At 36.3% G+C, this 24754-nt stretch overlaps 3 protein-coding genes across 3 annotated transcripts; all 3 read right to left on the bottom strand.

The window, feature by feature from the left end:
• Positions 1 to 5204: 5204 nt before the first annotated feature.
• Positions 5205 to 6032, bottom strand: LOC101619376 (olfactory receptor 10A3-like). Its single transcript, XM_012725302.1, has one exon. The coding sequence runs from the start codon at positions 6030 to 6032 to the stop codon at positions 5205 to 5207; it is 828 nt and encodes a 275-aa protein (XP_012580756.1).
• A 5629-nt stretch (positions 6033 to 11661) lies between these two features.
• On the bottom strand, positions 11662 to 12606 carry LOC101619144 (olfactory receptor 10A3-like). Its single transcript, XM_004683086.1, has one exon. It carries the CDS (start codon positions 12604 to 12606, stop codon positions 11662 to 11664), a length of 945 nt encoding a protein of 314 aa, XP_004683143.1.
• Positions 12607 to 20894: 8288 nt separating this feature from the next.
• Positions 20895 to 21839, bottom strand: LOC101630446 (olfactory receptor 10A3-like). The gene has a single exon (XM_004683607.1). It carries the CDS (start codon positions 21837 to 21839, stop codon positions 20895 to 20897), a length of 945 nt encoding a protein of 314 aa, XP_004683664.1.
• Positions 21840 to 24754: the final 2915 nt, after the last annotated feature.

The raw sequence follows: 24754 nt of genomic DNA, 5'->3' as shown, positions 1-24754 counted from the left end.
CCACATTCATGCCTTCCAGCCCTAGGCATCCACACTATAGGAAGGAGGATGGGGGGGGGGGCGGGGAGGAAGCCTGTTTTTTAACTCATTTACCCTAAACCATTGTCAAGGCATTGTTTTCCTGTTTTCTTCTAGGAACTTTAGAACTTTAGGTCTATGTCTAAAACTTTATGCATATAGAGTTAATTGTGAGTAGTGTAACAGCTGACTCCAATTTCTTTATTCTACGTATAGATATCCAGTTATTCCAACATAATTTATTGCAGAAACTATGTATTTCCAAGGGAGCATCATGTTTCCCCTGTCAAATATAAGTCACCCTATATGTGAGAGTTTATTTCTGGACTCTTAATTCAATTCCACTGGCCTGTCAATATCATACTGTTTTGATTACTGCACATTTGGAATGTAGTTTGAAGTCAAGAATTATGATACTTCCAACTTCGTTATTCTTTCTTGGGATGCTTTGGGTATACAGGGTCTTGTGATTTTATAAGATTTTTAGTATGTTTTAATAATTTTGTGGGAAAAAATACCATTGTAATTTTCATAGAAATTGAATTCAATCTGTAGATTATTTGGGGTTATATGGACATTTCTAACAATATTCATTCTTGTAATCCAGAAGTGTGCACTATCTTTCCATTTATTTATGTCTTCTTCAATTTATTTTACCAATTTCTTTTGTTAATCAGTATTTCACCTCCTTCGTTAAATTTATTCCTAGGTATCTTGTTTTGCAGGCTATTGTAAATGGTGTTGGTTTCTTTAGCTCTTGGCAGGTAGATTATTGTTATTGCATGAAAAGGTAATTTTTTTAAAGAATGTATGAATATCCTGCAATTGCTCAATTATCTAACAATTTTTGGTGAAGTCCTTAGGATTTCTCATATATAAAATCATGTCATTTGCCAACAGAAGCCATTTTATTCTTCCTTTCCAATTTGGATGGATTAAGTGACTTTTCTTTCTAGTTGCCCTGGGTAGGATTTTTGGTACTATGTTGAATAGGAAGGGTAAGAGTAGCACCGTTGACTTTCTGGATCTTAGAGTAAAAGCTTTCAGGCTTCAAAATTGAATATCATGTTCACTGTCTAGTTAGTGCATATAATCTTTATTATGTTGAAGTTTCTCTTTAATTTTGTTGAAAGTTTTTAGTCATGAAAAGATGCTGAATTTGTCAAATACTTTTTCTATATCTATGAAGATTTTTAGTTGGCTTTTATCTTTCATTTTATTCAATGGGTTTGCCAGGGAAGAGCAGGTTGCAAATATCAACAAGGCTGTGAGTCATATGGCCAGCAACTTTAACCTGAATGTGGATGAGGGATATGGAGACACCCTACAGGAAGTTCCTGAGAAACTGACCAGTGAGGAGTTGTTTGTTTGGAAATGGAAAAAGAATAACAGCTGAAGAAGAGGCAACCAAAATGGGAAATACAGGAGGAGAAAAGTAAGAAGAACCCTGAAGAAAACTCACAGTTAAGTGTATAGAAGCTGCAGCAGACCTCACCAATTTCCTTGAAAGTTTAAAAACATGACTCAGACCAAAAGGTTTTTATTACTAGAAAGATTTGTTCTTGGTATGTGATCTGCTTACAACAAATTTTTGATAAAAAATAGAGGCAAACAAAGCAAAATACCATTGACTTACCTCTGTGAAGAGTGACAGCTTCTCAGAAGATCCTCAGCATCTTCAGAACATACTTCAGAAGAAAGTATTGTTGTGGCAGATCACTGCATGAATTACATCCATTATATCCAGAATAACTTCAAGCAAGTTATTGCCCCTTAAAACCCTGTAGTGGGATGAGATGTGGAGGTGGAAGAGAGTGGCACTGATGACACCCAGCCCGGTGTAGGTCTAGACTAATATCAGTGTTTGTGTCTTAGTTTTTAACAAAAGCATTATAAAGAATTTAAAAATAGAACAGAATTGCAGAATAAGGATATAAAAAAATAAAATATTTTGTATTGCTGTACATGGTGTATGTATTTTAAAGATAAATGCTATTAAAAGAGTCAAAATTTTATTTTAAAAAATTATAAAATTACAATAACATAAGAGCAATATACTATTAAAGAAAAAGCATTATGAATTTAGTGTTGACTAAGGGTGTTTTGTAACCTATAAACAATAGACTATATACCACATAGCATAAGTGTGTAGTAGGCTATATAGAGAAGGTTTGTGAAAATATGATATTTGTATAAGGACAAAATTGCCTAACATTACATTTCTCAGATGTAGCCCTGTCAATAAGCAGCTGGCAATTGCATAGCTAAGCTGCTAACTTTTTGTTACCATTTACTTAGTATATTTTTGTCCTTTTCTTCAAGTTAGCTGATATATGTCTTTAAAGTCAATTTGAGCACTATATCACTGGATCCACTTTATGTCTTTTGATTGGAGAATTTTAAAGGTGTGTTTAAAGTATTTATTGATATGTAGCTAATTCCATTATGCTTTGTTCATGGTTTTTGGTCTTTTTTTGTAGCTGCTTTGTTCCTTTTATCTCTCACTATGACTTCTGTTGATATTCAATGAGTTCTGTTCTTATATGCTTGATTCCTTTGTATTAATCTTTTACATATTTATGGCAGCATTATCCTTCACAGTTATCATGAGGCTTATATAAACATAATTATAGCATTATTTTTTTTTTAAAGATTTATTTATTTGTGCATACAGAACTGGGGTACAGGCCAGAGGCTCAGGGGTGGTGAGAGATTTCACCAGAGACAGAGAGTGGAGCAGAACAGGAAGACTGATGAAGTACACTGCTGAGGGGAGCAGCGGGTGGGTCAGGAGAGGTCTGCCACACCATGTGGTCACCTCCAGGGCAGGCGGGAATCGAACTCATGCGGAGCGGCTTTAGATTCTCAGTGCTGTGCTTTAACCCGCTGCGCCACCAGGGAGACCCCAATATAGCATTATATTTTAATTAGAAAACTTAACCATGATGACATAAAGTATATCTTTACTTGTCCCCTCTCACATTTTAAATGTATATTTTTATATTGTGTATCTTTAATGAAATAATTATCATTACAAGTATTTTTTAATGTTTGTTTTTAACAAAAGTTGAAAAGTGATTTATACATTACCAATACTATATTGAAGAACTTGATAGTCACTATTTATTGCTTTTACTGATGATTTTTATGCATTCTGATGTTTTATATTATTATTAATTATTGTTCTTTCATTTCATCTTGAAGAACACCCTTTAGATTAATTTTATGGAGTATTTAATGGTCACACATGTCCCCAGCTTTTGTTTGTCTGGGAAATTCTTATCTTGCCTTCATTTCTGAAAGATAGGTTTGCTAGGTATTCTTACTTGATAGGAGTTTGTTGTTTTTGTGTTGCTGTTTTGATATTATGGATTTATTATCCCATTCTCTTCCAGATTTACTGTTCAGAAATTCACTCATAGTTTCATAGGAGCAACTATGTATGTGATGAGTCACTTTTCTCTTGTAGCTATCAAAGTTCTCCGTCTTTTTCTATTGACAATTTAAGTGTACTGCATATTGGTACAGGTGTTTTTGGATTCAACCTATTAGGAGACAATTGATCATTTTGACACTGGCAATCCTAAGTTTGGGATGACTTTAGCTATTATTTCAAGTTTTGTTTTGCCAATTTCCCTCTCTCCTCTTTTCTGTGATTCCCAGATGTATATATTTTTCATATAGTAGTCTCATAAATAGTATTTCTGGACAGTTGAGAGACAAAATCTTTTTTTTTTTTAAGATTTATTTATTTGTGCATACAGAACTGGGCTACAAGCCAGAGGTGCAGGGGTGGTGAGAGGATTCACCAGAGACAGAGTGGGGACAGAACAGGACGACTGACGAAGTACGTTGCTGAGGGGAGCAGTGAGCGGGTCAGGAGAGGTCTGCCACGCCATGTGAGCAGGGATCAAACTCATGCTGAAGTGGCTTTGGCTTCTTAGTGCTCTCTTTACCTGCTGCACCACCAGGGAGGGCCCAAGAGACAAAATCTTGTAAGAGGATCTGTTCCTAGCTGTCTAATGAGTAATTAAAAATAATACATTAAAATTTACTCAAACTGGTTTTGCTCTTTGATGTTGAAATTTCTTTCTGTAAAAATCCAATCCATTTTTGTACTGACCCTTCTAATTTTCACAAAAGCAGTAAAATTATTTTTCCCACAGCTGAATGGCAAATACAACTGGGAGATTAGTTATTACTCTTTCATAGAGTAGAAATTAAGAGTTATAAGGAGCTTATGTAAAATGGTTCTCTCTCTTCCCTAACAGAAACATTCAAGTATGAAGCAAACATGAAATATCCCAAAGGTTGCAAAATGAGAGATTGCTTAAGAAAAGACCACAGTTAGCGATGTGAATCAAAGACCATAGAAAATATGCACAATTATTCACACTATTTTCCCACAATGAAAAATAAGCCATACATTGTTTACAAAATTGGAGGGCAATTTTGATGGACAACAGGAAATTCAACAAAAGATTCAGAAAACAGTGGATTCTAAGTGAATATCAAGTGAGATTTCTGCAAAGTTCTCTTTTACATTTTTGATCACCAACACTAGATAATGTTTGAAAAAAATACCAAGAGAAACCTATTTTGATATTATAATCTGTGTGAAATCATGAAAAGTGGATGCAGTTTGGGCTCCCAAAAGTAGTTGCACATTATTCCCTCTATTTTCACAACAAAATTTTTAAATCTCACTTATTTATTGGTTCCTTGAGCTCTCCCTGGTTAGTGTAGAATAGTGAGCCCTCAAGTATGTCTGCAGGGTTGCAGTCATTTTGAAAAGGAATTTTGTAATAGCTGCTATAATCTAAAACACCAAGATACTCTTCGTCTAGCCCACTTTGAAGAATCTGTCAGAGAATTAAAACACCAGTACATATGAACATACAAAGCTAGGTATTTATTAAATTTTGTCTTAATAACAACACAGAATGACCTGAACAATATAAAAGAGGAATGGGAGAATAAATTATTACATCACATGTCATTAAAATTTATAAATCTATGAAAAATGATCATACAATTTGGAGAGGCTGGTATCACTGATATATTTTGAACTTTAGAGAATTCAACAGCATATAATCACATCAAGAAGTGAAAACTATTTCTAACATTAAATACAGTTTAAATACAGTTTAGTCAAGCAGTCACCAAGTATGTGGCTCTCAGAACAGTCAGAATGTACGTAAGCCAACTCTTCTTTGCCATAATTTCATGAAAGCTCTTTTCATCTCATTGTTTCGCAAACTGTAGATCAGTGGATTCAGCAGAGGTGTAAGAAGTGAATAGGACAGAGATATCACTTTCTTGGTGTCAGGGGAGTAGCCAGACTTGGGCTGCAAGTAGGTCATATTGGCCGTGCCATAGAAAAGGGTAACAGAAGTCAGGTGGGAGGCACAGGTGGAAAAGGCCTTCTGTCTCCCAGTGTTGGATGGCATCTTCAGGATGGCAAAGAGGATTCGAACATAAGACAGGAGTATCAAAAGGAAAGGAACCATAACAATCAAAATGGTGCCAGTGAACGCATAGATTTCAAAATAAAAGGTGTCTCCACAGGCAAGCTCCAGCACTGCGGGGGTTTCACAGGAGAGGTGATTGATCTCATTGGGGCCACAAAAAGGAAAACTAAATACCCATGTGGTCTGCACAGTAGCCAACATGACCCCTGATGCCCATGAGAATATTACTAATTTCATGAAAACACTCTTGTTCATGATCACTGGATAGTTCAGAGGATGGCAGATGGCAGCAAATCTGTCATAAGCCATTGCCCCCAAGAGAAAACATTCGTTCCCACCAAAAAGAAGAATGAAATACATCTGTGCGAAACACCCTGCAAATGTAATTGTGGTTCTGGCAGTGGAGAGGACCACCAGCATCTCGGGCATAATGGCTGCACTGAAGCTCACTTCCACCACAGACAAGTTCAGGAGAAATCGGTACATGGGGACATGGAGACTCTGTTCCAAGGAAATAATGACTATAATGATGGCATTTCCCATCAAAGTTACTAGATAAATAATCAAGAAAACACCAAAAAGTTGCTTTTGGAGTTCAGGAATGTTAGAAAGCCCAAAAGGACAAATTCAACCACAGAGCTTTGATTTTGCTTTTTCATTTCTGTTGAAGCCTATCTTGTTTTTAGAACATAATTTAAACCATAAAGTCACAGACTGATAACTGAAGTTTTTCATTTACCATTTGCCCCAAATAACAATGACAAAATCTATAAACAAGAATCTATTCTTACAGAACTGGTTAGGAGTTTTAAAGAAGGAACAATTGTATGAATTAACGGATTTTTCAAATATAAAAGGATAGTGAATGACTTTGACTTACAAATTGATTTGAATAACACAAAACAGTACCTGAGTTCCTGTAGTTATGGTGTAACTCATACACTATGTACTTTGAAAAACTTAACATATCCTGAAAGCAACTGTATGCTGTATTATGTCCCATTTCTACACACTACTGTAAGTATCATCTGTTTTCCCAATTTCATGCAGTTATTAAAGCCAATATCACAATTACAACATTTCAAAGAATGACTAAAGATAAATGGTATGCACAAAAAAAGGCTTATGACAACAATATTTATTATAAATATTCACTAGGTTCAAAATGGTTGCATGTGATTTGGTTAAATGTGACAATACTATAGAAACACAAAAAGAGGATTGTATTTTATTAGTACCTCTCATAAATTATCTGAAAATTATAAAAACTGACTCCAGTCTTACTGATAATTGCCCAAGCTTTATGTTGAGATTGGCTTCTCCAAGGTCTATCCTTCTTGTGAGTATGGTGACTTAAGAAAAAGCCTACTTTTTGGCCATTGTGAATCTGTAACTCAAAAGTTCTTTCTTCCCTTTCCTCTCTCTCTCTTTGTCTCTCTCCTTCTCTCTTTCCTTCTCTCTTTCTTTCTCTCTCTCTCTCTCCCCCCTCTCTCCTTTGCTCCCTATTCTCTTTCTTCACACTCCCCACTCTATTTTATCAATAAATAAGCTTTTTAAAGCATTACTTATTCAAAAGACACAGATATACCACCCATCATTTTGTTGGCTTGGCAATATTAGGCAAGGGTTTGACCCCACAGCTCAACAGAGAATTGAAAACACCATATAAAAAGCAATTAACATTCTACTCATTACCTCATTATATGTAATCTAATTCCTTCCCCAAGTGTAAGCTCCAAGAAGGCAAGGTTTTGTTTTGTTCTTTGCCATTTCCACAATGCCCAAATGATGTTAAACCAATATGTAAGCAATAAATAAATAAAACAACTAGGAAAACCCAGACTATACCTTAAAGAAATAGTGTCAAGAAGAAAACTAACATCAGTGCATAATGCTACTGGGAAGCAAGAGTAATGACAAGTCATTTTGATATTCCATAAGGGCAGAATAACTCCCAAATGAGGAGGAAAGGTGAACAAACATAATTATAAAATGTCTTGTAGAGAAGATGCACAGGTAGGAGAACAAAGAAAGGGAGGAAGGCTGACATGCCCGAGTTAAAAGTTCTCTGAAGACAGGCTAGTACTGGAGTCCAAGCCCATTGACCCTTGTGTAATACTTTTTAAATGAATGAAATTCATGAAGATCAATGAGGAGCCCAGAAGGACACAGTGCTCTTGAAGACAGGTAATAGGGGCTTGAATTCAATAAAGCTGGACATTTGCAGGCAGTAGAAGACAAATTGATCTAAGTCTGAATTTTACCATAATTGTGTATTAAAATCAATACATTAACTACATATTAGTATATATTAAATATAATCCATAAGCCATATTACTTATATTTAGTTGTCAAAAACCCTGCTCAATTTAGTAAAATGGATTGTGCAGGATCAAATACTTTAAAAAATATTTTAATAAAAAGGGTACATTCAGTTTCAAATATTTAAAAGTAGACAGTAGAATTTTGAGATCTAGAGTAACATGTAAACAAAATAGAAAACATTTAAAGGCTGATTAATAAAATGTCATGAAACAAGACATTCATGATGGAAAGAATAAATAACCACAGAAGCTACATGCTTTCTCTATAACTTAGAACCTATGCTGCCACACTGCTTCCCTGAGGTCAAACACTAAGGCATAAATTCTAGTTTCAGCCTTCAAATTGAAAACATTAGAAGCTGGACTTATTAACCAAGAAAGCTTTCAGATGCAAACTCCTAACTATTGAGTAGTGCATATCAAATTTTTATACCTCCAATTATTTCCAAAGCCTTTTGAGGAAAAGAAGAGAAAAAGAAATTGCCTAGCATCAAAAACAGAGTCTATTAACTCAAATGTTTCAAGGTTCTGTTTAGTGATTCAAGAATGCTGAGGTATCCCTGCCAGCCTCTCCAACCATCACTGAGGAGAAATGTACAGGAGAAGCCACTAATAGTCACACAGTTACTTTCTTACCAATCGACTCTGTCTCTTTAAATGCCCCTCCACTTTATCAGAAATCACACTTCTAGTCAGAAGCTACCTTTTCATTAATACAATTCAGAGCACTAATTCAAGAACATTTATAACATTGAATCATAGGCCTCAGAGAATACATCCCAGGAGAACTTGGAATAATCTCATAAACACTTTGCAGTATTTTTCTGTGCTAACCAAAGAGGCTTGAACTTAAACTCTCAGGTGAGAAAGCTCAAGAGCACAAGCCTGGAGCAGACCAGTCTTTCACACTCCTATAGGGACTAAGCACTGCTTCAGAAGAGAGACTCATATCATCAGGGCAATTCACAATAAAAGGCAAAAGCAGAGGCTGGATAGAGGTTTTAAATGGAGAAGAAAGAGCTCGTGGGTGAGGAATAAGGAAAGGCAGGTGAACCAGAGAGAGAAGAATGATTTAGATCAAGTGCTTGGTTAGTTCAAAGGAGGGGCACAAATTAAAGCATGTGGATTTAAACCTCTTTGTAAAAGCCTGAATGCTACCCCCTTTCTCATTTGAGAACTTTGAGATTTTCAGTTGAAATTTAGGGTCTCTGATATATTTAAAGGGAAAAAAATCTTTATTCCACACATAGAGCTTTTAAAGAAGACTCAATAGATCTGGACTAACTAGTATGGTTTTAAGAGAATAATTCATCTTCTATTACATTCTCTTCAAAATAAACACAATACTTTTTTTTTATATTACAGAGTAATTCAGGGAGTCTGGAGTCAGTTGAAACTGACTTGAACAGTTAGTTGAGACCAGAGTGAAGAAATGAATGAATTGGTTGGCCTGACTTTGTCCAGAACTGGATGTCAGGCTCCCTTAGCTTCTTCTTTAGCTGCTCTCTTGGAGTAGTTCCATTCTTAAGGAAGTTCATATCTTCTGGAAGCAAGAAGGCAACTAATAGCACTGACGGATTCATTTCATCTTATCTATGTCCACTGCAAAATGTGCCAGTCATCACGAAAAGAGGGGTCTTCATCCACAGAACCCAATCCATGACCCCTTCCACACTGTTAACCATGGGGGGGGGGTCACACCCTATGTTAGCAGAGCCATGGACACCAGAAATAGGAAACGCTGCCTGTATGCACTTGCCATGATCGTGACCCTGAAATGCCATGTACATCCATTTTAAATATTTCTTCATTTAAGTGATCTAACAGTGATCTAACAGGGTGATTCATTTATTGAGATATCATCAATATGTAGAATCACGATTTGTACACATTCTATATGTATATTGACTTCAGAGAAAAGTGCACAGAAACATTTCAGATATAAGCCAAAAGGCATATAAATAAAGTAATATTTGTGTCACATTTATCACTGTATTTGTATCTTACAGTGATAAAATGATTAAACACAAATGTGAAGCTATAATGTACTTCATCAATGATTGACAGAAAAAATAGACAACATAGACATATGATTAAGAGATTTTGATTTAACAGACTATGTATGATTAAAATTGAGAGGGAAACAATGTTTTATAATATTGATCCTATATTTTACTTGAAAATATTTATGAAATATGCACAAAACTTGATTTTGTATATGTTGTACAGAACATATCAATAAATCCAAGTATTGGGCCATCATGAACATAACTTTTCAGTAAAATTATACAATAGCAACCAAATATACAAAGGAAAACTAAAGCCTGAGAAAATATAAAGTTCGCCAGAATAATCTCTGCTGTCAACAAGAACTAAAAAATGAAATACAGACTACTAAGAAATAACAACTTTAAATTAGCGAAAACATTTCATTCGTTAATGTGTATAAATCTAAAAAATGTGCCCCCGTGGCTCGCCTGAATTTCAATAATAGCAGCTAATCTTCTACTTAAACAGTTTGAAAATCTAAGAGTCATTCTTAAATTCATTTTCTCCATGTCTGTATCAAATCCATAACATATTTGTGGCTCTAACTTTAAAGAACAGAGATCTAGCATTTCCTCTCGGCTACAGATAACATCTTAACCCTAGTACTTGGTCTCAATAATTGCACAGATACTGAACTTTTTCTTCTGCAAGGGTGCCCCTGTTTAATCACCATCCCTACCCCTTAAACAGCCAATCCCATTCAGTACACAAACCACACTCACAAATATATGTCAGATTTCCGTTCTCCCATTCCTCTCCATTAAACCTACTTTTCATTATATTAAGTCATGAGTCTCCTTAGTTTAGTGGGTTTTCTCAAACCAACTGGTTACATTACATCTCAGTGTTGCCTGCACTTTTCCCTGAACATGGAGTGTGGCTCTGGAAAATGCCAACTGTCTATGTCCCTTCATCTAATAATATCAACCCCAACACTACTAAATTGATTTATACTTCTCCACAGCGTTCCTCAGCATAACACATCAGAAAATAAGGATATGGAAAAAGTTAAAAAATAAAAAGATGGAAAAATATACTCAAAATGCTAAATAAGAAATTGACATACTGTAATGATAAGTAAGATAATAAAATTTTCTAAAAACAATGCAAACTGTCCTAAATATTGAGTAAGACTTCAGTAATGTTGCCAAAGAGTTCATGGCCATGAAAAATAGATAAAAATCTGAAAACCTATGAGGCAATACTGTTGTGAATAATAATCCATGCGAGTCCATGATGCAGAAACAATTTGATCTTCCAAAATAATTTTATTATGTTTTTATTAATGGAACAGGTTTTCATTCCAGAAACTAAAATCTCATGTTGGTCTGCGACAGTCTATCTTAGTGTAGCATGGTGGGGACCAGGTCAGTCTTTAGGAATTGCAATCATTTTGAATAGCAATTCTGCTACTGTCACTAAAATTATATATGAACATAATCTTCATCCCATCAGATCCAACTGGATTTGAATATAATCAATGCAACCCACGACAGAGAAATCAACATTAGTACATTTGAACATGAAGAGCAAAAGGTTTGTTGACAATTCATGTTAATGGCCATAATCCAGTAAAAATCTGGGCATTCACAATAAATCAATAAATTATTATTTCTTATGTTCTCAAAACACCTAGTTCTATAACAAATGAAAGACAATGCACAATGTGGGAGGGTGTCCAAACAGGGGACCTCCCAAATTAAATACACTCATCACATAAAATGCAAGCTAATTTAAGCATAATCTAATTTCAGTAGGCTTCAGGCAGGCCATAACCAAATATCATGTTGCTTATTAAATCAGAATGTGTGTAAATTCATTCTTCCCCGCCATAATTTCATGAAAGCTCTTTTCATCTCATTGTTTCGCAAACTGTAGATCAGTGGATTCAGCAGAGGTGTAAGAAGTGAATAGGACAGAGATATCACTTTCTTGGTGTCAGGGGAGTAGCCAGACTTGGGCTGTAAATAGGTCATAATGGCCGTGCCATAGAAGAGGGTAACAGAAGTCAGGTGGGAGGCACAGGTGGAAAAGGCCTTCTGCCTCCCAGTGTTGGATGGCATCTTCAGGATGGCAAAGAGGATTCGAACATAAGACAGGAGTATCAAAAGGAAAGGAACCAGAACAATCAAAATAGTGCCAGTGAACGCATAGATTTCAAAAAAATAAGTGTCTCCACAGGCAAGCTCCAGCACTGCAGGGGTTTCACAGGAGATATGATCAATTTCATTGGGGCCACAAAAGGGAAAACTAAATACCCATGTGGTCTGCACAGTAGCCACCACCATCCAGGAAGCCCATGAGAAAATTAATAAATTCTTGAAAACGCTTTTGTTCATAATCACTGGGTAGCTCAGAGGATGGCAGATGGCAGCGTAGCGGTCATAAGCCATTGCCCCCAGGAGAAAACATTCAGTCCCACCAAAAAAGAGAATACAGTACATCTGTGAATAACAGCCTGCAAAAGTAATTGTTGTTCTTTCCGTGGAGAGGACCACCAGCATCTCAGGCACAATCGCTGCAGTGTAACTCATTTCTACCACAGACAAGTTCAGGAGAAACAGGTACAGGGGGACGTGGAGGCTCTGTTCCAGGGAGATGACAACTATAATGATGGCATTTCCCATCAGAGTCACCAGGTAAATCACCAAGAAAACCCCAAAGAGCTGCCTTTGCAGTTCAGGATAGTTAGAAAAGCCCAGGAGGATGAATTCAACCACAGAGCTCTGATTCTGCCTTTTCATTTCAGCTGTGAGTGTACATAGTTTTTATGGACATAGTAACGAAAGTGTGAAGTCACAGCCCAGTAGCTCAGAGTTAGCCTTGGCACTCACCCCAGGCAGTTTTGGTAGAAGAGTGAAATAAGACATAGAAATTTACCTGGCAATTTTAAAGAATTGCCTACTATTCATATTATTGAATATTCCAAATGAAAAAGCAGAAAGGAGGTTTCTATCACAGAATTCAATACAAGAATTACATCCCAAAATTCAATTAGAACTCATATGCTCTGCAGTTTAAAAGCTAAACCTAGACTTAAAGCAAATGACCTATTTTATAGCTTCATTTATAGGTCATATTCAGATAACATAGTCAAAGTGATAATCTACTTCCCAATTTTGTATAAATATCATGCCAAGAAATACAAAAATTAAAGCATCGAAAAGTGACATAACCACCAAAAAATTGATGATATGATAACTAGAAGCGTAACAAAATGATTCATACCTATTATAATTTTTTTAAGATAAAAATGACTGGCTAATTTGACAGCACTCTGCAGAAACAAAGGGCTTATATTTTATATGTCTCCATATTAGGTCATCTGTAAACTGTGTGAATTCACTTTAGGTTCACAGATTTTCAGGCAGAGTATACCTGATCAAGTATATTGATACCTGATTGAGAAATTCCTAGGACCAAGTCTTCATAGCAGTTCTTCATGACCATGATGGTGGGAGAGGGAAAAAAAAAAAAACAACTTTCTAAATCATAGTAAATCTGTATACAGAAGTTCAACCTTTTTTCACTGTGCTTATTTCTGTGACATTTTTCATCAAGTTATCATTTAATATTAACTATTCAGCAAATATTTCTTGTAATATCTCCCACACTTTAGTCTCTGCAAAATCAGACATACCTTTCTTCCCACAGCTTAACAGACAGGTGGCCAACTACTTCAAAGAGGACGATGTGACTCTTGAACACAGTATTTCTAACTTCAGCTCTTGTACATGGCTGTTTTCTCACTATCTCCAGATGATTTACATGCAATTAAACAAACTCCTTTATTAGCATATAAACTCAACATAGCAAAGATTTTCTTTGTTCTTTGCTATGGTCACAGTGCTGTAAATCTCTGACCTACAGCAAATGCTAAACAATTATTTCTGCCTAAATGTACATAAGTTAGTAACATAAACTCTCCCTCTAAGGAATGAAATGTCTAAATAAAAAGGAAAACCACCACACCACGGAGAAGCAAGGTAATAGCAAGTTCTTTAGAAATTTTAATGAACGATACTTTTGAATGGGGGGTGAAGAGGGGTAAAGCACTACAGTCTCCAGAAGGTAATGGTTTGGGGTCAGTTAGAGAACAGGAAGGAGGAGAGAGAAGGCAGGTGACTTATTTGATTCAGAAGGGATTTAATGACAACTTCGCAGTAGAATGAAGACCTACTGATCTTTGAGTGATATTTTCAAAATCAGGGAAGATTACCAAGGCTAATTTGAAAGACACAGCAAAACAGAGGGAATGCAATGGTGTGGGAGGTCAACCAGTAGAATATTACTAAACAGTGAAGACAAACATCTGTATAAACCATAATATTTATATTCTGGTTATCGAAAACCTCACAAATTAATAATAGCTATTTCAGGGTGAAATATTTAAACTCATTTCTAATGGAACAAAAAAAAAGGATCTTGTAGTAAGTCACAAATATTCACAACTAGATAGATTTGAAGTAGAAAATTTATTGTTCCCAAATAGCATAATTGTGAGCATGGACTGGAATGACAAAAAGCATTGTATGACCATAAATACTACCCCTTTCTCTGCAATTTAGGACATCTTAACATCATCTTGAATACCTGACTGACATGGAAACATAGGTAAATCACTTCCTTCTGAATATTTCAACCTTCTAATTAAAAAGATAGCAGTTGGAATTATTTATTAAATTCCTTTCCAAGTGCCCTTCCTAGATTTGGTGATTGGTGCGTACAAATTTCTTATATATCTTATACTGCCTATACTTTTCTCTGAAAAGGAAATTAAGCAGCATAAAAAAGCAGTGTACTGATTCAATTATTTCAGCTGTATTTAGTGATCTGAGCACGGAGACATCATTTCAACAGCACCATCAGCTAACACTCACACAAGTAAAATCTGAATCTTCTTACCTATTGGCTCTGTTTCTTTGTGTCCCTCTACTTTCTCATAAATCTAACTTCTAGTCAAAAGTCACCTTTTCACAAATACAATTTAATGACTCCATACAATTATTCTACAACATTATATAGCTTTGAATCATCTGTATGCTCTAGAGACTCCATCCCTGGAGTAGTAAGAACCACTCCATGAACACTTTCCATTAGTTGCCTGTGGTAACTAAAGGTGTTAGATAACTCATCCCCTTAGGTGAAGTCTCCAGAGTATAAACCTAAAGGCCATTTCTTCATATTCCCATTGGAAATAAACTGTCTCTTTGCATAAATCCTAATCTCACCATGACATCTCCCAGTATGAATAGAGGCTGTCTAGAGACTATAGGTGGAGAAACAAAAGAGTTGGAGGGTGAGGGTGTGGGCAAAGACAGGTGAGCTAGTGGTAGAGGAGATTGGCTACAATGCCCAGCTTGCACATCAAAACAGACAAGTGGATGGAAGTCTCCATAAGGAAAGCTGAATGCCCACTCTCATGCACACCCCCAAGAACTCACGAGACGAAATTTAATAGAAGTCCTGTTATGTTTTAGAATAGTTTTTCACAGTTCATTTCACAGATACATTTTTTGTTTTTCTTTTTTGTTGTTGTTGTTGTTGGTATTTTTATTAATTTTTTTCTCACGTCATTGTAGTTCCCCATATCACCCTTCAACCACCACCCTGCTCCCTGTGTTCCTCCCTTCCCTGTGTGGCCTCTGCTGTTTGCCTCAGCTCTAAGGTCAGCTCATAGTTTTTATTTTTTCTTGATCTTTTGTTGGTTTCCCTATATTCCACATGTAAGTGAGACCATCTGATATTTATCTTTTTCCTTCTAATTTTGGATAGCATTATTATAGATAAGCTCCTGAGAACCAAAAACTAAGAGCCAGTAGTTCTGAACTAGCTAGCATAAATCGAACAAATCACTTATCTTCCTGATTCTATTACTTTCACTGTGACATGAACATAACATTGTAATCTCACCAAGTATATGAGAAAATAACGTGAACCTGGGATCAGTCCAAAATGACTTGAACAATTAATAAAACCATTGGCTCAGTTTCAGCAAAGTGAAGAGATGAATGAAATGCTGGTTTGATTTTGTCCAGAACTAGATGATTTGGTCATGTGCTCATTACACTGCTATCCTAGAGCAGTTTCCATTCTCATAGAAGCTCCCCACTCCTGTGAGGACTAAGACTGCCAACAATACATAGGGATTCATTCCACCTAATCCAGGTCCACTGGGACATATTTCAGTTATCTTTAGAAGGGTTTTCCTTCACAAAATCCAGTTCAAGGTTCCTTCCCTTATCATTCATCATCAGGGATAACACTCATGCATGAACTAATTGAGTATATAAGACAAGGGAAATACTGCCAATAATTAATTTCTCTTATTCATGGCCAATAAAAATCCATGGAAGTGGTGCCATGGAGTAGTGTTCTCATTTGTGATGTCAATAATGCTAATACAAGTGAAGTGCTCTTTATGGAAGTTGACAAGATACAATCACAACTTATAGTCTTTCTTATATATGTTTGAGCTCCAGTGAAAAGTGTGCATGTTGGGGAGAGAAAGAAACTTCCCACTTTCTCTCTCAGTTTTTCTGAGGCTAGACAAATAGTCTGCAAACATATTAATAGGAGAAATGAGTTCATTTGGTTATGTACATATAGGAAATCCACTACACATGTATCCAAGGTTAGTTAGGAAAAATGGGATTTATATCCAATTCTAAGTAATAGGATAGGAACCTGGGTTTTCAACAAGCATCTACAGGGGCTCAAGGACAGGGAGAGGATGTCACATGTCAAAGACCTGGTGTCTATAATTAGATATTTGTTCTGTTCTCCAGAAGATTTTCTCTGATAAAATGGTTATTTGGTTAAAAACTATTATTCTGGGTATTATGTCCATGTTCCATTCTTTAAAGTAGTAAACAAGTAGTAAAAGTTTCCTGTGATGCTACAGGGCTTTGAGGGACCTTAGTTCAAAATCATATTCATGTCCAAGTAACACATCTTCAGAAAGACTTTTCTGAACATCTGGAGGCACAGCCTTCGGTTTCCTTCTCCGAAACATCCTTGGGGGTTTACATTTCAGAAGTTGGGTTGGCATATTGCTCCTTTTCATTGAACCAGTTTCTTTTTCCTATAAATTGTCTTCTTTCTGGAGTCATTGAGACAGGTAAGCTTAGGTCTTTGACACAAGCAGTCAGGTTTATTAAGTAAGAGACATTTCTATGGAAACAAATAAAAATAATAGTCATGACTGAGTTCATAGGGCACTCATCAAGATTTCTAGATATCAAGCTCAAAGTATTCATAGATGAAGGGGAGGCAATATGGTGCAAAGAATATTATCACCCCCAAATCCAGAGACATGCCACATGAGAGTAAAAGGCAGGAAGATAGATGCTGAGCAAGGGGAAAGGGAACTGTATCACAAAATAATTGCAAGGTCGACCTGGGCTATACCAAGAGAGACAATATTTCACTGGTTCTAGGGTGTTACTAGGAGGCTTGTACATCAGACTGGACAATCAACACTTTGTTAAATTAATTGAAGGGAAAAATTGGTGAAGAAATTCATACACTCACTATCCTCATCGAGCTTATTATCAAGAGTGACAATCAAATGTTAAACAGATCACATGTTTAAACAGAAAAGGAGTTCAAGTTAATAAGATACTTATAATGGAAGCAAGAAACATGTGATCTTCAAAATATACTTAATGTGAACCAAGCAACTAGAAAAACAGTTTTAAAGAAAAATTTTAAGTGACATGTTGGCCGGGTGACATTATGAATGTCAATCTGTACAAGCCACATGTAAGAAAGACACAGCAACAACTTTTACATCTCTAAGACATGTGTGTGGAGTTGGGCTTAGAATCTCCAGAGACACCTCACCACAACTCTGTTTGGGGCACAGAGACCCACTGGATTGTCTCCCACAAGGTGTGACCTCAGTGTGACTGCTGTTCGTCCCCTGTTCTCTTGTAAGTGGTGCATTTAGGGTATTAGGGCAGGTGGAACTTGTGAGATGCGGGAAAGATGGCCTGGGCTCAGAATGAGTTCTGAAACAAAAACATCAGATTTCATGCTGTGAAGATCAATTTCTTAGAAACATCTCTCTTCCACTTTCTCCTACATCCTAAGAATCACTGTATTTCTCCACCACCATCATTTTACAAACTCCTGTCCTATCTTAGCAACTGGATATAAGTTACCACGAAGGGGGTAAAAAAATCACTACACAAAACAAACTGTAAATAAGGAAGAGAGGAGAGGGCGATTCAAGGAAGAATCATTTGGGGATGGATGTTGAGACATAAGGTATCAGGAAGGTTGTGCGTGTGTTTTTTATTTTTTAATGACATTTTTGGAGATCTGAAGACAGAGTAAGGATTAGTTGAAAGTTGAAAGTGGAATGAGAAGCATAACATAGGGAAAGGAAGGAATGTTTTGACAATTTGGGATCTGGATACAATAATGATTTTATAAAACTAAACTCAGACCCTGGCTATGTATTAGTGCAAATCACCTCATTCATTTCATTTTAAAATGGGGGAAAATTACAATTTGTCATCAGATTTAGGATGGGAAAATTAGGTCACTGAGTATGATATTCAAATACTTATATAAAGCATTTACTTAATGTGAAAAAGAAATCTGTGGTTATAAACACTTCAAAACTAAAGGTTGATAAAGCACTGTAGAACCACTTCACCAAGCTTAAAGACCTTAGATATCTCACTGGAAATATCCATTTCTCCCTATAATTCATTTCTTTTAAGTGTAATGAAATTTTTAGTCTTCAAATAAAACAGAAATAAAAAAAAAACTAAATGCAGACCTTGCACAGATGTCACTAGGTGAGAGAAAGGGAGAGTGAATGAGCAGATATAGCATGAAGCAGGGGGAAACAACAGACAAAAGCTAGTAACACAAGGTTCCACAGGTCATGCCAAGCATATTTTTTTCAAAACACAGAGAATACGGAAATATTTTGAGCACAGAGAATCAGCATGAGACTTACATTTTGGAAGTTCCTTTTTTTCCTAGCCACAGTGATTATGTTGGAAACCCTAACATCAACCTCCCACATCAGGAAGACATGACTTCAGTGATGCATCCAACGAGCCAATGTGAAATTAAGTTGGTGTTACTAGTACTGTGTTTAGAGTAAAATCATAACAGTCCTTTTGGATGGGCTGGTTTTGTCAGTTTTAACTTAGTGGAGAATCAATGTGACTCTGAAACCATCATATATGCAACAAGATCTTGAACCTTGCCTGTTCACCTTCTATTCCTCCTAAGACAAGACCCAAAGGAACTAACCCTAGAAAGAAGATTGTAAAACTGGGCTACCAAAGAGGTGGTGGTGGCCAGAACAAGGTGGGGAGAAAGCACAATGGACAGTGATGGAGGATTATGGATGTCTTGTTGATTGGTACCATAGGGTGTGGTAACAACACCTGAGCACCTGACAGGGGAGATAGTATACCTTTAATATACAAACAACAACATAAACCAATTTAAAAAAAAAAAGTCACATTAACGGTCACTCTCAACAAAAACTTGTTGACTCAGTGAATAATGAACAAATGAAACAAAGAACAAAAAAGAAAAAATGGAGTTGCTATTTGGTTTGGAATTTAGGCTTTCAGAGATTTCTCCACCCCTTCCACCCCCCCCCATGAGTTTATTTAATTCACTCTGAGAGCTATAAGAAGGAAATTGCAGGATTCCAGGGCTCAGGATCTGAGAAAGGATTTCCAAATGCCTGCTAAATGCCCTACTGAAAAATAGCTTTTGCCATATTCATATTACTCAAACAAATGGTTCAACCATTTGTGAAAAATGGAATCACATTTGTATTTCCAATTCTCATTATGGCAGTAGTAGCAATATTTTTTCTTTTATTACCATTCTTGAATCAGAAAATAAAGGGAGTAAATGTTCTTTTGATGTAGATTCAATAAAGGAGACCCAATTTAAAAAAGAAAAGACAAAACTTGTAGGCAACTATAGATCCTGAGACTTACAGCAGAGCAGGGGGTGGAAAGGGTCAAAAGAGGAGAGAGAGGCGCACAGGGCCCAAGGTGGTGGTATATCTATGGGAACTACACCTGAGAGGAGTACACAATGTACTCTCTGGACACAATGTAAAAGAAACTAAAAATTAATAAAAGGAAAAAAATAAAGAAGACCCTTTCTATTTACTGCCAGCAACATTAAAAAATAACAAATAATTAAATGGAGAACAAGGACTAAATGTTCTAGATTTGGTAAACTGATAAATCATTCTAGTAAAGACCATGAGTATAGCACCCTAGAAAGTAGACACAAATAGTAAATCTCTTAGATTAAAAAAATGAATCATCTTATGTTAATAAAGAATGTGTCTGGGGTCGTTTTAGGTCTACAGAGGGAATTTTAACAAAGGTATATAGAAAGATTGTTCTGTAAGTGGAAAAGATACTAAGCTACTAGTGAAGTCAGCAAAGATCCCAGGGAGCCCTCCATTCTCAGCATGGGATAAATGACTTAGGGAAAGATCAACAGAAATCCTGTTAGAAAAATAATTAGTGGAGTCTAAGTTGCACCAATTAAGTTGTCCAAAATAACTGCAATGTGTTTCAGCATTCATGGCATAGATTTTCGCTTCACAAATTAAGATCTCTTCCAGTCTCTTGAAGGTCTTTATTTATTCCTTTATTATTACAATGATTTTGAAATGTAAGCTGCAGAAGCTAGTAAAACTGGTAAAAACAAATACTGCTGACCCCATCCTTAAGCAATTTATCACACAAAATAAAACATCAGTACAGTTAAACATAGGTATTTATTAAAGCTTCATCTGTTAAAATAACAATACTTAACAACATGTATGAACATAAAGAATGAATATAGTGTTGTAGTGTATTAGGAAAGCATTGTCAATAAAAAAAATGAGACACTACAAAGGAAAGCAGAAACCCCTAAGATATTACTTAACTTGCAAAACAAACCAAATTAAGAAATGCAAAATGTTAGGTCATTCAATAAATTAGCCCAGTAAACAAATATATGGTTTAGTAAACAAATAACACAGTCAGAATGTTTGTAAATTAAATTTTCTTTGCCACAATTTCATGAAAGCTCTTTTCATCTCACTGTTTCTCAAGCTGTAGATCAGTGGATTCAGCAGAGGTGTGAGTAACGTGTAAGCCAGTGACATCACTTTCTTGGTGTCTGGGGAGTAGCCAGACTTGGGCTGTGAATAGGTCATACTAGCCGTGCCATAGAAAAGGGTAACAGAAGTCAGGTGGGAGGCACAGGTGGAAAAGGCCTTCTGCCTCCCAGTGTTGGATGGCATCTTCAGGATGGCAAAGAGGATTCGAGTGTAAGACAAGAGTATCAACAGGAAAGGAACCATAACAACCAAAACAGTGCCAGTGAACGCATAGATTTCAAAATAAAAGGTGTCTCCACAGGCAAGCTCCAGCACTGGGGGAGTCTCACAGAAGAGATGATTGATTTCATTGGGGCCACAAAAGGGAAAACTGAAAACCCATGAGGTATGCACGGTATCCAGCATGATCCAGGAGACCCACGAGAATGTTACTAATTTTGTGAAAACGCTTTTGTTCATAATCACTGGATAGCTCAGAGGATGGCAGATGGCAGCGTAGCGGTCATAAGCCATTGCCCCCAGGAGAAAACATTCAGTCCCACCAAAAAGAAGAAGGAAATACATCTGGGCAAAACATCCTGCAAAAGTAATCGTAGCTCTTTCCATGGAGAGGACCACCAGCATCTCAGGCACAATCGCTGCAGTGAAACCCACTTCCACCACAGACAAATTCAGGAGAAACAGGTACAGGGGGACATGGAGGCTCTGTTCCAGGGAGATGACAACTATAATGATGGCATTTCCCATCAGAGTCACCAGGTAAATCACCAAGAAAACCCCAAAGAGCTGTCCTTGCAGTTCAGGATAGTTAGAAAAGCCCAAGAGGATGAATTCAAACACAGAGCTCTGATTCTGCCTTTTCATTTCAGCTGTGAGTGTACATAGTTTTTATGGACATAGTAACAAAAGTGTGAAAGTCACAACCCAGTAGCTCAGATAAAACCTCAGAACTCATCCCAGAAAGCCTTGACAGAAGTATGATAGAGAAACCCATCCCCATAGAAATTTACTTGGAAATTTTGGAGAATAGCTAGTTGCTTCATTAAATAATCTTTCATATAAAGAAATGAGAAGTGAAGAATTCTGGCTTGGAAATCTTACATGAAAAGTAAAAACATATCAAAATTCTATTGTAACTGATATGCCATGTTGTTTGAGAAATAACAGCTGTAAAAAAATTTTTTAAAAATGTTATCACTTAGGAATTATTCATATAGTTGCAATGACACCTATTTTCTTTTCATCTATTTTATATAAACATTAAACCTAGGAGCACAAAAAGTAAAATATCAAAAAGTGACAAATGGAAAAAGTTACCCAAAAAATCGATCAAAATCTAATAATTAGAAATATAACAAGGATGATATATGTCTATTATAAACAATCACTAGTTCAAAATAACAATATGTATCCAGGTGAAGAATACAGAGCTTGGGTGAAACAAACAAAAGGAGGTTTATTTTAGATGTTCCTATCTTAGTTGATCTATAAATTATGTGAGTTGACTTTCAGATAATTGACTATTGTCCAAACTGTACTGAGGTTGTAGATGGGAAGTTCTGGGTGCCAATTCTCCTTGGCCATCTTTCTGATATGATGAAGAAAATAAAAAGTCATTATAAGCCTGTATTTTAAAAGTTTTTCTTTCCCATCATTAAATCTCACCAGTTTTTTATTTAGTCATCAATTATCCAACAAACACTTCCTGTAGCCCCTACCATACTTTAGGTGGTATGAAGATCAGTCATACCATTGACCACAAAACTCAGCAGTTACATGCTACCTACAAAAAGAAGATGATCTCACTCCTAATACCTTACTCCATTTTATTTTTTCATGATCTCCAACTGAAATCATATTTCTATACCTTTAACTAATTTCTTCATGAAATATAAAATACAAAGTTACCAAATATCCCATGCTTGCTTCTTATATTTACAAGACCTGCAAAAGTATCAGACCCACAGCTAATGTTTGACCAATGTTCCTTGTAAATAAAGACAATAAGGAAAGTGTAGACACTTCCTTTGAGAAATCAAGGATCTAAATTGAAAAGAAAACCTGCACACACAACTGTTGGGAAGCAGGGCAATAAATTAACAAATGACAAATTCAAGGAAGGAAAAATTACTTCTGAGGTGGGAGAGATGGCAAGAAACGACAGTTGCAAAGTCATAGCTATGAGGTCCCAGATAATAGGAAGACAGGAGTAAGGCCCACCTGCTCATGTAAAAGTTATTCAATGAGAACTTAGCACTAGAATGATCTCTAGTCTTTGTGGGAGGTTTTAAAAACCAGCAAAATCACTGTGTAAGTTGAGTCTGAAAAAGGAACACTTGCACTTGCTGTCTGTGGAGAGTAGTCAGTAGAACAGTAGCAGACAGTAGAAGGCAAATTGACACATTTCTATATTTGACCAAAGCCATTTATTAAAATTAATGTCTACACTAACCATAATAATTGTATTTTGGCTATCAAAAATCTCTTAAATTAACAACACCAGGCTACAGGATCAAGCTTTTAAACTCACTTCTAAAGGGAAAATATTGAACAATATATATTCAATTACCAAAATTTTAAAGTGGATCAGTTTTAAAATAGAAAATTTCATGTTCATATACTAAACACAATGGGAAATCTTTAAATAACTTATTAAAAGCATGTTATGGGAGAAAGAATTCTTATACCAAGGACCACTAAATAGACATGCAAATAGTTTTTTAATAACTTAGAAATCCCTGTGCAATCTTGACTCACTGGCATGAAACAGTTACAAGGTCATTCCCTTTATTAGCACTTCCCTTGTAACTTTAAAAGTTATGTGTGGAACTTCTCTTCCAGTTGCAAACTTCAAAAATTTTATGATTACTACCCACAAAATTCTTCTATTGCCCAAACTTGTCTCTGAAAAGAACAGCAAAAAGAAATCCACTAGCAAAAAAACTAAAGAGCCTACCAATTCAAGAGTTTCAGCTTTGTCTGATGATTCCTGAGCACTCTGAAATTACTGTACCAGCAACTCCAGCCATGAGTGAGAAGAGTAAATGAGAACTCACACAATGGAACCTGCACTTTCTTCCCTACTAACTGCCTCTTAAATGTCTCATGACATTATCAGTTTTGCCGTTAGCCAAAATGCAATGATTCTAGGAAATTATATGACACTGAATCACATGGATCATATGCCCCAGAGCATCCATCCCCAGAGTACTTGGAATCACTTCACAAACATGTTCTAGTATTTTCCCATGCAAAAAGAGCCCTGAATTGGCCCCTCAGGTGAGAAAGCTCAGAGCACAAATTGGGAGCCTCACTTCTTCATATTCCTGTAGGGAATTAACACCTCTTCAGATGACTCAATTTCACCCATGACATATACCAATAGAAGGTATGCAAAAAAATAAACAAGGTTATAAATGGAGAAAGAAAACAACAGTGTGGCTAGAGCATGAGAAAAGGCAGATGTAAATGAGTTGGAGTAGAGAAGTATTTGGGCAGAGAAGTTGTACAATTGTTAAGGGGAAGGATGTCCTAAAGGAACTCTGCAGTCTTATGGACTCCATCCCCTACTCCAGCTTTGTGGAGTCTACCCCTACTCCAGTGATTGGAAACTACAACTCCCAGCAGTACCAGGGAGAGAACTGCAAGGACCCCAGGGCCGAGCTAGCAGGAATTCTGGGACTTTGGGGGATAAATAGGGCACGATTGCCTATCTCACTCTCTCGCTCAGGAAGCAGCTCTCCTGAACATGTGACTCGGGGTGTTCAGTCAGCCTAGCC

The sequence above is a fragment of the Condylura cristata genome, unplaced genomic scaffold, assembly GCF_000260355.1.
Source record: "Condylura cristata isolate star-nosed mole 26May11 unplaced genomic scaffold, ConCri1.0 scaffold00015, whole genome shotgun sequence".
Taxonomy (NCBI): Eukaryota; Metazoa; Chordata; class Mammalia; order Eulipotyphla; family Talpidae; genus Condylura; species Condylura cristata.
Note: the sequence above shows the minus strand (reverse complement) of the source record. Positions and strands in the feature narration are given on the sequence as shown.